We start from the raw sequence: 14,928 nt of genomic DNA on the forward strand, positions 1-14,928 counted from the left end.
CGTCTACAGTTTCCCTTAGATTATTTAGTGTGAAATACAGTGTTTATGAATACGGATCAAATGTATTACTATTAAATATTATCTTGTCTAGCCCCTTCAAGATTTTATCAGACAAATTGAACATGATTAAGCAATCTAATTAAAATTACATTACAATTTCGTTTCTTTTTTGTTTTCTGATATTTTTAGTTTCCTTTGTAATCTAACACGATGTCTAGCACAGTTCTGTTCTAATGACGTTATTTATTAACCAATCAGAAAGTGTCAAGTAGAACATGTTCCTTGATAACATAACGAATTGTTTGATAGCGAAATACAAAGAGGTTGTTATATTGTTCTACTTTGGGTTTCGCTATCCCACAATTTGTTTATTTTATGAACACGAAGAATATTAGAAAACAAAAGAGAAACGATATTGTAATCATTTTGTTTATTATAAGATGGTTTAGCTACGAACAAATCAGTTTATTGATTTAAACAGACAAAATATGCCCTTGTTTTCGTCTAGCAATAATTCTTGATAACCTCCCTAGGATTTTGTGTGTCGACAACCACTGCTTTAGAAATTAGCGAGGGGTACAAAAAAGATAAGGTAAAGTAAGATAATGGTAATATACCACTACTAGAGACAACAAACCCTTCTGCGTAACTTATTATACAGAAGTATAGTCCGCAGTATACCGTATGATCAACTTCTATGGAACATAACTGGGAAATGTACCACAAATTAAATGAAACATAGAATCCAAGATAGATTTTTGTTTTTGCTGCAGTTCATCATAAAGCTGCAATATTATTTATTTAAGTTATTTTGAATTTCGGAATTCGTTCGGAAAGTTGGTACATTTTTTTTATGTGTGGTTTGACGTTTAAAAGAAAACCTTGAAATTGAGAACGAAAAGCCTCCACCTCTTATTTTCAAACCAAGAAACAATCATTTTTCATAACCACTCATGCTCATGAGGATCCTCTTGACATTGATCTTTCCCGAAATATCAGTTACTAATTAAAGTTTGGTGATCAAATCAATATCTTCAAAAAATGATTTCATGCCCGGTGAACAATCAACTCAAAAAATAGTTTTATACTTTATGAAATGTCATATCGGACAACACATATTCAATAAAGAAATTCTAGCTGTAGACGGTGCATATGGCGGTCGGGATGTTACAAGTTTTTGATATATTTTGTCACTGTTTGATTTGATGCTTTCCAGCAATTGCCTCAGCTGCCACGATGGAATGTCTTTGATATGGGATGAAATTTCATCCACAGATGTTGCATGATCTACATTCCAAGAATAGTCTTCCAGTTCCTGTTTATTGTGTCTCTTGAAAAACTCCACTAAATAACTCTTGTGCTTTTGTGATTCCGATTTTTTTTCTGAAACCCCTGTAATAAATATAGATACCAAAATAACAATCGAGAAAAACAATTAAAAGGGGGTATAACGGTGATTCGTATACGACATCATTATAAAACTGGAATATCATAAAACATAACTTTGAATTAAAAACTTGAATTTCCACCCGGGTGATAATTCTAGAATTTTGAACTAAAAACGTTTATTTTCACCCGGGTGGAAATTCAAGTTTTTAATTAAATATTATTGAATTATCACCTGGGTGAAAATTCAAGTTTTTAATTAAATATTATTGAATTATTGAAAATACAAGTTTTTAATTCAAAATTATGTTTTATAATTATATTCCAGTTTTTTAATTCAAAATTAAAAAGTAAAACGATGTCGTATACAAGCCACCGTAGGGTATTGATATGACTTACAGAAGAATGCGTTGAACGTCGTATTCTTTATTGCCATGCCTAGCTAACGCTATCCACCACAGTGCAGTAATGGAAATACGAAAGATGTTTTGAAAATTACACTTTATGGTCCTAACCGATAAAACAGTCTACCGAAATAGAACATATCACACCAGTTGACGCGCCGATCAGGTTACTTTGATTGAACTAATATCATTTTGTGTGATGGAATCGGACCTAAAGCATTGTAAGAACTGTCCGCAAGTTGTCTCTTTCAGGAGTAATAACTAGTATTGAGAACACATGTGTCAAAGCAGGATCAAGAACAGAAAAGAATCATAGGAAAGCTCCATACTCCTATTTTACAACTGGTGGGACGCAAACTGTTCTTTTTTAATTGAGGGATAATTTTTCAAACAGTCAAAACAATTGTTCTGGTGATAATTGTTTTGTTTTTATCTCTCCGACGTCCCATGCAGAAAGATATGAGTTTTTAATTAAATATTATTGAATTATCACCTGGGTGAAAATTAATTTTCATCCGGGTGAAAATACAAGTTTTTAATTCAAAATTATGTTTTATAATTATATTCCAGTTTTTTAATTCAAAATTAAAAAGTAAAACGATGTCGTATACAAGCCACCGTAGGGTATTGATATGACTTACAGAAGAATGCGTTGAACGTCGTATTCTTTATTGCCATGCCTAGCTAACGCTATCCACCACAGTGCAGTAATGGAAATACGAAAGATTTGGGACGCAAACTGTTCTTTTTTAATTGAGGGATAATTTTTCAAACAGTCAAAACAATTGTTCTGGTGATAATTGTTTTGTTTTTATCTCTCCGACGTCCCATGCAGAAAGATATGGAGACTTCAATTCACATTAATATATACTGCACGTGTCGGCAATGTCAATTTGACTTATTCAAGATCCATCAATGAAAAATTTACACTTACCTGATGAAGCTCTAGGTGTGACAGGTTTGGCTATAGTTGAAGCTATGGAAATTGACATGACAATAATGCAATACGTGTTCATGGTGGTTGTTTTGTCAAATGATATTACAAAACGTGCGGCGTACTTAATGGTCATTAGGTTAATTATCGTTAAAACATTATCATTATTATCAGTAGACATAATATTATTTGATTATCAAATCTGGGTTAGTATGCCTATGTCTATTGTTGCTGCCGTAGACCGGTTAACTTTGTATATCATATTTTCTATTGGTGGATATAGTTTCAGAATATATCCTTGAAACTGCCAGTGGTTCTCGCCCCCTCCCCCTAAAAAACGTCAGTTGGCATCTAAATTAACATTTCAGCATAAGGAAGTCACCTACCCACCCATCGATCAATCTAATTAAAATAAGACTACAATGTCGTTCCTTTTGACTGATGTTTCTGTCTACTATGGCGATAAAAATAATTCAGAAGAAAAGAAACGAAATGGTAATCTAATTTTAACTAGATTATCCATTGATATGCATTTATGGAGTGTATTCTAGAGATAGATGACAAAAGACGCCAATAAAGTGTAAAAAGTGCGTGAGAGTCAGTTAGGAAACATGAGCATACTTATCAACATTGGTTAATGTTTCTATCAAGGTACATTCTGTATAATCAAAGACATCGCTGACATGTCACGAAATCTTGACACATGTGGAGCAGCCAACACGTGTTTCTATTTCTTAAAAAGCACAGGAAATGTCAAGTAGGTATATCATTGAAATTATCAGCTTTGATAAAATAATGAGGGCAATATCAGAAATGGAGCTAAATATATCCGGTGGCAAAAAAAGAGTAACAGATATTACACATTAATTTTTATGTTTATATATGAAGTATCGAGGCCATGGCCATAATATTTTGACCTATTATTTATATAGAAAATTTGGCCCTACCAATTCCTCAAAGTCTTCGCATAACTCCATAATTTAAGCCTATCCCTGTTTTGGTACCGTGTGGAGCACGGAGGTTTTGTCGAATATACAGCAATGTCTTGATGGACTCAATAATGGTACAGCTTTGTATACAAAGCACCAAATTGTGCTTTTGTCTTTGTCCTGGTGAAAATTATCAAAAACTAGCGAACCAAAAGGGAATCGGAGCAAAAGAAACATTTTATGTCTAGCGTGCTGATATCACATCCGTATATCACGTCCGAGGAAAGGGTAGACAGATTTGTCAGGCTAATATTTACATAGATATAAGACAACATTTCACCAAAATAAAGTTAAGCTAATTTTTGTGATAGGTCAAAATATTATGATGGTCAATGGGTGTAATCTTGGAATGTAAAGTATTATCGTTTTTTCTGGGCCACCCGATATATTTATCTTTTATAGTTATTACATTAGATAAGAGCTATCTATTTATCAATTTGTTATTATTTGTTCTATTTGATAAACAAACGAAAAATTGTTTGGACTGTGTAGACTCAAATAGCTTACAGATATGAAACAACGAATGATAATTGATTGAAAATTTGAAGTAGTCAATTGACAACCCAAGTAATGGTGGCAAATAAGGCAAGGTTTCACTTTTAAAACAACGACCAAACTCTACACATGTCTTTTTTCAATTATGTACAATATCCACCAGACCACACTATTTCTCCTTTGACTGAATGGGTATTAGCCCACAATACAACACAGTTCATGTAGTTTCGGTTCAAAAGTTGCCCTGCCGTTAGATTCTTTAAGTTTTCTGAGATACTGGAGAAGACTATGTAGTTGTGTAGGTGTTAGCTTATCTATATCTATTCCATGCTTGCGATGTGGATGATCTCTTCCAGGATTTCTATTAGGGTTTCTATTTAACCCTTGCTCGGTACCGTCCCTATGTTGTTCAGGGTGGGGTTTTCCATGACCACCTGGCCCATGCAGTAAAACGTCAAGATTGTTACCAGACATTTCTCCTTTACCCTCGGGTATGAAACTATGTAGATTTTCCCTGGGACGTAATCCCTGTTTGGTATCATTTCGATTTCCGTGTTGTTCGGGATGGGCATGCGGACCGGGTCCATGCAGTAAAACGTCAAGATTGTTACCAGACATTTCTCCGTTACCCTCGGGTATGAAGCTATGTAGATTTTCCCTGGGACGTAATCCCTGTTTGGTACCATTTCGATTTCCGTGTTGTTCAGGATGGGGATGCGGACCGGGTCCATGCAGTAAAACGTCAAGATTGTTACCAGACATTTCTCCGTTTCCCTCGGATATGAAACTATGTAGATTTTCCCTGGGACGTAATCCCTGTTTGGTACCCTTTCGATTTCCGTGTTGTTCAGGATGGGGAAATCTATGCGGACCTGGTCCATGCAGTAAAATGGCGAGCATGTTCCCTGAACTATTACCGTTCACATCGGGTATAAAACTATGTAGAATTTCCATGGGGTGCAATCCCTCTTTGGTACTGTTTCTTATTCCGTGTTGTGCCGGTTTCGGAAATCTGTGCCTGCCTGGTCCATGCAGTAAAACTCCGAGTTCGTTACCAGAATGATCACCATTCCCCTCTAGTATGGAACTCTGTAGATTATCCACGGGGTGTACTCCCTGTAATAATCTATGCAATTTATTTTCGTTTCCAGACCTTAATTTGTCTCGACTTTTTATAAACATGCCATTTTCAGTTGATCCGTTTGAGTCTGAAAGTTGATTACGAAATTTACCAAACTGCTGAAGTGTTGCAATTAATTTATGAAATAAATGATGTTTATGGTATGGAAGATCTGGCTTTTGATTTCTATCTTTATTCTGATGTTGATAAGCTTGGACGGATTTGATATTTCTTATACCAAGTAATTTTAACAGATTTGGTCCACGCTTCTCTTTTATAGGTAGTTGTTTTCCAGGATAAGCGATCTGTGGTTCTGGCACTATGTGTCCATGTTCTAAGCGATCTGATACCTGCTTGATAAGTTCATCTATTGCATTTACCCAATCTCCTCCTTGTGAGTGATTCACTATAGAATTAATTCTCTCCACGATTTCTGGTAGAGTTGAAACGATCGACAAGTTAAGGCTTTGTTGGCTGTCTCTTCTCTCATTTTTGTTACCAATATTCACATTGGTATAATCATTATGGGTATATGTATTTTTATCTGCAAATAAAACACAAATCAAACCATAAAAACAGGAAAGTAGCGATAAGAGGATACATAGCAACATACAAAACAAACAGCCCGATATAAAATCAGTGACAAAAAGACATTTCTGACCACGGACATTTAAAACGTTGCAATGATTAGCAACTTTTCTGATAATATTTCTTTAAATTATTGTGATAATAAAGTCAATTTTTTTATTTATTCCCATAACTTATTTATCAACTCAACTGATGAAAATGTAATATTGTGCACATGCTTGCAAGCACCTTTACTGTTACAAAGGGAACTCGTCTGAAAGGAGGGAATTGATAGCACGATAAGTCTGAAAAGGGGCAAAATTCTTACCTTTTACTACTGAAGATACGAACGCCCCAAATAATAATATTGTTGTAACGCAAACCTGGTAAGTCCACATCTTTTCCAATCTGACCCGTATGTTACACGAATATCTTTTCGAGGTATAAAAGGGATCTACCCGTCGAATTATTCACCTTACCATCCGGTTAAATAGCGTGTCCGCTAGCTTCCGGGTTTTTAGCCGACAATTAACAGAAAGGAATTCAAAACGCCAATGTTCCGATAGTTTAATTTGATCTCAATTTCCAAACTTTGATCAAATCTAAAATCAAAATTTCTTATTTAGACTATAGAAGTGATTTGGATTGAATTAAGACACTCTTGTTTTAGATCTTCATTCTAAAAAAAAACAGGGGAGAAGGTGGATCTTGGCGCTTAAGCTGGTAAACAGAATTTTTTCGACACATGCATCCCTTTAATCCCATGTTTACTAAGAAACGGAAAAATGTAATGTAACGTAGTTTGACAAAAGGTTTTAAATACAGACGTTTACTTACGTTGTGTTAAGAGTTCGATAAATTTGTTATCATTCATTCATTATTTCATTTCCCTTGTGATCTGCACATTGCCAATCACTGCAAAACTACTGATTTCGTGACAGATATGCAGAAGATCACTTTGTCTGCATCCGAGAAAGTTGTTTTGAACCAAAGAAGTACGGTGATTGAAGTCGGGAAATGAAAAGATTATATGGAAGTATTTATCAAGTCAGATACATATGAAATAATAATCTTTCTTGGCATTGAGCCGGACACAATATTTCCCTTTAAATGTGTTCGTCGCACTATTCATCCTTGTAAATACCACGCGGACAGTTATAAAGAGTCTCACTACAGAATACAGCGATAGTTAAATGAGAATTTCTTGCATCAAAGCTTACATGCAAATAAATAAAGGGGCGCTACTCTTAATGATTTGGTAAGACCACAAATACTTTATACCTTACGAAAGATTCAACAGGACGTGTATACCATGGACTGTCTGTACGCATCGTTTCACTCCATAAAATTTTAGGGGGATTAAAAAATTTCAAGATAAATTTGTTGATATTGTAATGCTAAAGCCAAGAATCCATGTTCCCAAGCTGAAAATATGGAATTTAAATATTCGCGTCTCTTGCCGAGAGTGTGACCTGTTCACCTCTCATCTCAATATCAGACCGATATCAAACCAATCAAATGACGTTATTCTTATATATAGCTCCGCTGGTTGACCTTTTCTAGTTCGACGAGGTCAACTTTCTGTAAACAATCTGACCGACAAAATGAAGTGTTCAATTCATCCGGAATCGAAAGATCATGCAAAGTTATTCAATTTTCGGAAACTTGTTGGACAAGAGGCGTATCTTTTACAAAGAATGTATTTATCTGGAGCGCGGGGAAAAGAGAAATGCAGAATGATATATTAGCAGGTAAGAAAATGAAAGTGGACTTTTCACACGATGTTGGTTTGATAACATTTTTGGTTTGGGAATTTTTACTAGAAAATCTGGAATACTTCTAGCTTTTGATTAATTGTAAAATTTATATGCAGTTTTAAATAGATTGTTTTCTGAAAATGTCACATATATAGCCAAAAGTAAGGTCAATATCGTTGTATTAATTAGGCTTACTCAAAATTGTGGTGTCTGCGTTATGCCAACTTTCGTTTTTTTTTCGTAGGGACCGTGCTTGCATTATATCTGATGACATATTTTATTTAAAAAATTATTAAGATTTACCCGAGTGTTGGAAGGGTTGCTCCTTATATGGTTTTTAAATGCGTGTGGGCTATAGGTAAAGCTACTACCTGTTATGAAAATAACAATTTATGTAAGTTTTTATCAATAATATATCTAAGCAACCAATCACAACTTTGAGTTTGATTGTAAATTCTTAATTCATGTAGGCCTACATAAAAAACGAAGCCATATTCACCGTTATAGAGCTGTTGTACATTTATTTACTGTCACAGAAACTCCTAAGCAATTTTGTCCCATAGAACAGGTTGCAATAGAAATATAAAAAACAATTTGTGCAGTATTCTGTATATTCTAATATTAATGTGTTAAATATTTTGATTATTACATAAACTTTATTTATTGCCCATTTTCTTCAGGTTTGGTTCAGAAGCTTATTTATATGAGAAAACATTCAAGATTGATGAAAACAAATTGTTACTGATAAAGAAAATTATATATCTAAAAATCCCAATGGAGAAGTATACATCAAATTACAGAAGTTAAATACATAGATGGTAGTTGTACACATTGTATAAAACAGAATTCATGGCTGGACTACAACTTACAGGTATTTTGTAAAACACGTATATCTAACTTGAATTGTTTAGTTCAATTGGTATCTAGTCATCATTGATTCCAGAGAAGCAATCGTCTCCCAGATTTTCATTGTTCGTAAAGGTCTTATTTGATGCATAATGGTGTAAGTTTGTTTGTTAGGGCAGTGGCTATCAAGTCGTGAATGTGCTCATCCTTGTTAACTGCTTAAGAAGTTGGCTCATCCCCTGTGGACAGATCTTTTCCATTTATAAAATCTGAGAATTCTTCATACCCCTTCTCTCCCTTTATCGCCTACATAGCGTTATGGTCAACAACATTTTGAAGCCGAGTCACATGGAATGTTGTGAATGACAATTCATTAATTATTTGGATGGAAATGGATCTTGTCAATTCAATGTTTTGATGTATTAAGACTATTCTAGACTAGTAAATGTGAAATATAACTAGTAAATTGTCTCTTAGTATAACTAACAGTCATAATATTTCATATTTGCAACTGAATGTGTGTTAAATGAAAGTATTTGAATCATCTCCCTTTACAAGTTTAGCATTTATGAATGTTGCGTGTATTTTTGTTATTACCTTTGACTAACTGTTTTTTTTAACTGATTTATAAAATCTGGGGAGACTGCACCATATATTCAACAAATCCTGAATGTTTCATGCCTCACAGAGTCTCAGAATATTTTCATAGCTCATTAAAGTTCTAGATTTGTATAAAAATCAAATAAAAATGCGCATCTTTAAAAGCTGAAATATGGAGTTGTGGCACTTTCTGAAAGTGGGAACATGGATTTTTAGTTAGCTATAACATATAGGAATAGATTCCAGGTGAGAAAAAGTAATCTCAAGGTTGTGCTACAAAAAGTCTTTCTTAAAAATATCTGACAAATCAAAAGCCTGAAGAAAGCCACGATAACATACGAGGGTTACCGTTAAACCTAATCTTTGGAAACAATACAAGGCAATGGCCAATTGAATAGAACTGATCATGTTTAAAAGTGATGAAACAAGACAGTGATAGAACTTGTCAAGTTAAAAATGATGAAACAAGGCAGTGATTGAACTGGTCAAGTATAAAAGTGATGAAAAACAATATTGTCTGTTAATACAAGAAGTTTTTTTGATTTTTTCCCGCATTTTTTAAGAGAATTTGAAAATCAGTCTCAAAATAGTATTGCTAGTCGGCTTAAAATGTCCTTGTGTTGATAAGATTGTAATTCTAACTCAAACTCAAACGCAAACTCCATAAAACAATATATACCCGCATGCTTCTTGTAAATCTTTTCATTGGTCAGCGTTCAGATACAACGTGCATATAAAATGATTTTAAAGATCAAAACCTAAATAACTGGGCATTTGTTAAAAGCTTCTCTTCACCTTTATTTTTTTTTAAAGTGTTAATTTTTTCTCTAGTATTGATCCATTTTACAACCATTCAAAAGTTAGGATAATGACAGAGACTTAGTTCCATCGTAAACAGGGGCGGCACGAGTGGGGATACAGGGAAATGGGTTGCAACCACAATCAATTATTAACAAGTTTAAAAAATATGATTTTGATATGTTTTGGCCCCAAAATATTTGTCAGAATGCACCAAATCATTTGAATTTTTTCGAAAATTTTCTTGGTAGAACCCTCAGAGACGCTCCATGAGAGGCATGTGACATATCGCTACAATTTGAATGCATTCTTGAAAGTTGCAGGACATCGCGTTATATATTATATATTATTGATAAGATTCAACTGAACGTCGTGTTACATACTTTAAACTATTGAAAAGATTCCACAGGGCGTCGTGTTAAATATTGTAGTCTATTGAAAAGATTCAACTGGGCGTCGTGTTACATATGGTAGACTTTTGAAAAGATTCAACTGGACGTCGTGTTACACATGGTAGACTATTGAAAAGATTCCACTGGACATCGTGTTACATATGGTAGACTATTGAAAAGATTCCACAGGGCGTCGTGTTAAATATTGTAGTCTATTGAAAAGATTCAACTGGGCGTCGTGTTACATATGGTAGACTTTTGAAAAGATTCAACTGGACGTCGTGTTACACATGGTAGACTATTGAAAAGATTCCACTGGACATCGTGTTACGTATGGTAGACTATTGAAAAGATTCAACTGGACGTCGTGTTACATATTGTTAACTATTGAAAAGATTCCACTGGGCGTCGTGTTACATATTGTAGTCTATTGAAAAGATTCCACTGGGCGTCGTGTTACATATGGTAGACTATTGAAAAGATTCAACTGGACGTCGTGTTGCATATTGTAAACTATTGAAAAGATTCCACTGGGCGTCGTGTTACATATTGTAGTCTATTGAAAAGATTCAACTGGACGTCGTGTTACATATTGTATTCTTTTGAAAAGATTTGACTGGATGTCGTGTAACATATGGCGCATATACACGATATGGTTACATGTTTGAAGGCCTGTTGTTGGAATGTGGGTCACTGAGGTGACTAATAAAAACTTCCAAACGGTGTCCTTTCCCACATTGCATTAAGAAAGGGATTGTGAAGAGGTTTTATGTTTGTTGGAGCCCATAAATGCTTCTATTTACATCATTCTAATTTTCCGCCGGATGTTTTCGTTCCTGCAAGAAATGCTTTATGAGGTCACTGTCCAATTAAGTTGCCAATTAAAGTAATAACAGCTTTTGCGATAGTAACGTCATTAAACGTTTAGTTTAGAGGAGTGCAAGACCAACAGACGTTATTATTAAAGGGGTACTAGTACCCCTAGTTGAGAAGCATTGCTTTGGTGCCAAGGCCCAGTGTATCGTAATATAAAAGTTTTTGTAAAGCATCATATTAATATTCAACGATTTTCTTTCCCCTTTCCTTTTCTAGAAAACCTCTTTACAATCCCTAAAAGAGTGATAGTAACCTTAGTTAATATCCAAGGCGCCAAGACTAGTGGATTCGTGAAAAAGATTTTTAAGGATCATACACGGTTAACGTTGCCGAGATTGTGTTGCATTTTCTTTTCTCTTGATCGCAAATGTTAAAAAGGGGATTTGGCGGTCATGGATATACAATTTGCAATGTCTAATCAGCTTTATTTGTTAATCAGGTATCTAGATTGGATATTGAGGATATTTCTTTATTCTTATAAAATATGGACATATTAAAAAACAACATCAGTATATATTTTCTACCTGTCAGTTGACCACAACTTGTCCCAAGATTGACCACTATATTTATTAACAACAACTTTTGTAAAATCAGGAAGAACGGTGTCGCAGGTGAAGGGTGTTGCTTTCTTGGTATGCTTCAAGTGTTTGTAGAGTCCTGAAGAATAGATTGACTTGCAGCTCTCTTTCCTTTCAGGTTGCTCTGGTTGTTTATCGCCTTCTGCTTCTAAGTCGGGATTCATTTCGCTTATTAGCTCAATTTTTTCTAATATTTTTACAGTCTTCTTCAAATTCTTTCGGACAAAAGCAAGTTGTGTTTTAAGATCTTCAACAACGGACAACTTCCTGTTCTTGTGTACAGGTGAGCCATTACAGTATTTAGTGTTTACTGATATATCGTTTGTTTCAAAGATTAATTCTCTACTTGAATCGGTCATAGACAGTATTTTCATTACCTCCATTACCTCACGTTTCGCATTGGCAAGGAAATTTTCTAGGATATTAACATCTGCAACATCGTCAACAGTAGACAGAGTTCTTCGACGAGTGGACAGGCTTTGTGAGTGTTGCAACCTCTCATAATCTTTCCCATGGCTCACCGTTACATGCGAAAACGTGGTTGCTCTTTCATTTCTGCCAGATTTGAAAGGAGTTGGATTTGATTCGTCAAGAGATATGCTTGACCTTACTCTTTGCCTGCGACTTGGTTTGCATTTGGGAAACATCGTCTGTATTTCCTTCACTGAGAACATTCCTATAGGCATTGTATAGCAGTTGTACTGTAGTTAATACTGAAATAAATCATTATAACATTATAACACAGTATTTACTGAAATCTATGAAATATAGTTCAATCAAAAATCAGAAATAATGTAACTTTGAAGTCAAATTCTTTTTTTTTCCTGCATTTCAAGTAATAGATATGATTATCGCTCTGCAGGAATAAAACACAAGACAGGACTTACCTTTCGCTATGAAGTTTAGAATCTGAAGTGCCCAAAGATTCATTTCTAGCTCAATATATACTCAGCAATGTACACAGTATACTTATCATAACGATTTCAAAACTGCGAAAGTGTTAATATGTTCCAACAAGCAGATCGGGAAGCAGTAAAACTTTGACCTGTAAATGAATGGTTCTGCGTAAAAGATATTTAGTGCTTCCACTCCCAAATTAACATAATTATAAGTGTGATTTTTTACCACGTTGGTTGTCATTGGAATCCAGAAAACAATGATTTCTACCACATTATCTGAAGAAAAAGCTAATTGAGCTATTTAATCCTACATCATTTGTCAAAAGCTATTCATATTAAAATTCGATACCCCTGTATTATTGTGTTTGATTATGATTATGATCACGGCCATGGTTGATTTTGGGCTGAACAAATCTCCAAAGGGGGTTTTTGTGTGTTTTTTTTTCTTTGCTTCATTCCAAGCTGCGGCTTCTGTAACTAAATAAATGGATTACCGGTTATGACGTCACTATCGCAAAAGCTGCCTTTACTGAGTTTATATAGGCTCTGCTGTTTCGATAGTGACGTCATAAAATGTTCAGTTTTAGTGGAATTGCAGGACTCGTGAAAGAAAATTGGAATGTTGGAAATCAATGACATCAGTGTCCCAGCTACACATAAAATGTTTACAATCCTTTTTAGGTGATAAATTGGTCTCAACAAGTACTGCTATCAAAAATCGCTATGTTATTACATTTGTCAAAGACAAGGCTTCTGGGACTAAAACCCCAACCCCCTACCATCATAATAATTAATATCCCTTAGTGGGATGGAACCAGACGTCATTATATAGACAGTGATAAACAATCAAATTAAATAAGATGACGATTCTCGGTTACTAGGTCCTTTTCATAAAATATGTTATTTCTCGGAACCAGAAAAAGGTGCGGCAAAACGGACTTCATGACGTTTTGTTACTCGTGGCTATTCACGTATTAAATGTAAAACAAAAATGTTCTGCGCAACCGTAAGTGAGATAGCAAAAAACCGCAAATGGACTGTATAGGGCGTATTGATCGTTCGATTTTGCTCGGGTTTAATTAATTCTGCATAGTCAAAAATGATCATCACTTCCGGTTTCGATGTTAGTACTTCCCATGGCATTACTTCTGGTGAAATTGAGTTATGTCGAAATGACTATACATAAGCTTAGTGTCACTAATACAAAGTGTAACAACTGAAAAATTCGTACCGGAAGTAACATATAGGTTGCCATCTTGGTTTGCCTCATTATGCAAAACTTGCTATTTTGGAGATATTCATGATCCGATTTGAACAAATTTGGTGTCAAAATGTTTTTTTCAAAGTTTGAAGGCGTATATCTCATGACTTTGACCTTTGGTGACCTTCATATTTACTATGTTGATAATTTGTGACCTTGAATATCTGATGGCCTTTTGACCTCTGGGGTCAGACCACTATTGTCGATTTTATAAGGGCTTAAAAATGGTCCATTTTGAACCTTTGCAGTGCTGTATCCCGTAGTCTAATTGAGATATAGCAATACTTCTTTCGATTTCATAATGCTGAGATTCTGAGCTTTCCAGTGATATACAATATGTCTATGTAACATGCATATTTAAAAGTAATATTCGTTAACATCGTGGTATCAAATTTATGTTAGTTAATGAGTTTGATATGTCCGTTAAAGTACCATTCTCCCCAATTTCTATCAGAAATGCACTATGTCAAGTTTTGGCATATGATAACGTTCTGGGGTGGAATACAAGGTGTCATTCTTCAAGTTGAGCTTACTAAAGCACACTAGAACCACGCCCATGGCTTAATTGACCCAAACTTGGTATATACTTGTAAATTTTGTTGTTGTGCGCATGCGCATTCCCAACTTTTTTATTTCTTATCCAAATTTCATCAAACTTGTTATGTATGTATATAACCCAATTCTAAATATAATGGAAATATTGAATTTTTGTTGTGAGCGTGCGCATTACCGACTTTCTTATTTCTTATCCAATTTTAATCAAACTTGCTAGGTAAGTGTATGTCAAGTTTTCGCATATAATGACGTTCTGGGGTGGATTCAAAGGAGTCATTCTGCAAGTTGAGCTTACTGAAGCACACTACAACCACGCCCACGGCTTAAAAACTTGGTATATACTTGTAAATTTGATTTGTGATTTGCAGGAACATATCGATTTTTTTGTTGTTCGCTTGCGCATTCCCAACTTTCTTATTTCTTATTCGAATTCCATCAAACTTGTGTATAATCCAATTATAAATTCGATGA

General features: G+C 34.7%; 1 protein-coding gene across 1 annotated transcript; it reads right to left on the reverse strand.

Moving 5' to 3' along the window:
- Positions 1-4,403: 4,403 nt before the first annotated feature.
- LOTGIDRAFT_173342 (hypothetical protein) lies at positions 4,404-6,293 on the reverse strand (the record flags this gene model as incomplete). The annotated part of the gene is made up of 2 exons (XM_009050819.1): positions 4,404-5,872; positions 6,224-6,293. 2 exons carry the CDS (start codon positions 6,291-6,293, stop codon positions 4,404-4,406), a joined length of 1,539 nt encoding a protein of 512 aa, XP_009049067.1.
- Between the last annotated feature and the right edge of the window lie 8,635 nt (positions 6,294-14,928).

This window comes from Lottia gigantea (assembly GCF_000327385.1).
Source record: "Lottia gigantea unplaced genomic scaffold LOTGIsca_156, whole genome shotgun sequence".
NCBI lineage: Eukaryota > Metazoa > Mollusca > Gastropoda > Lottiidae > Lottia > Lottia gigantea.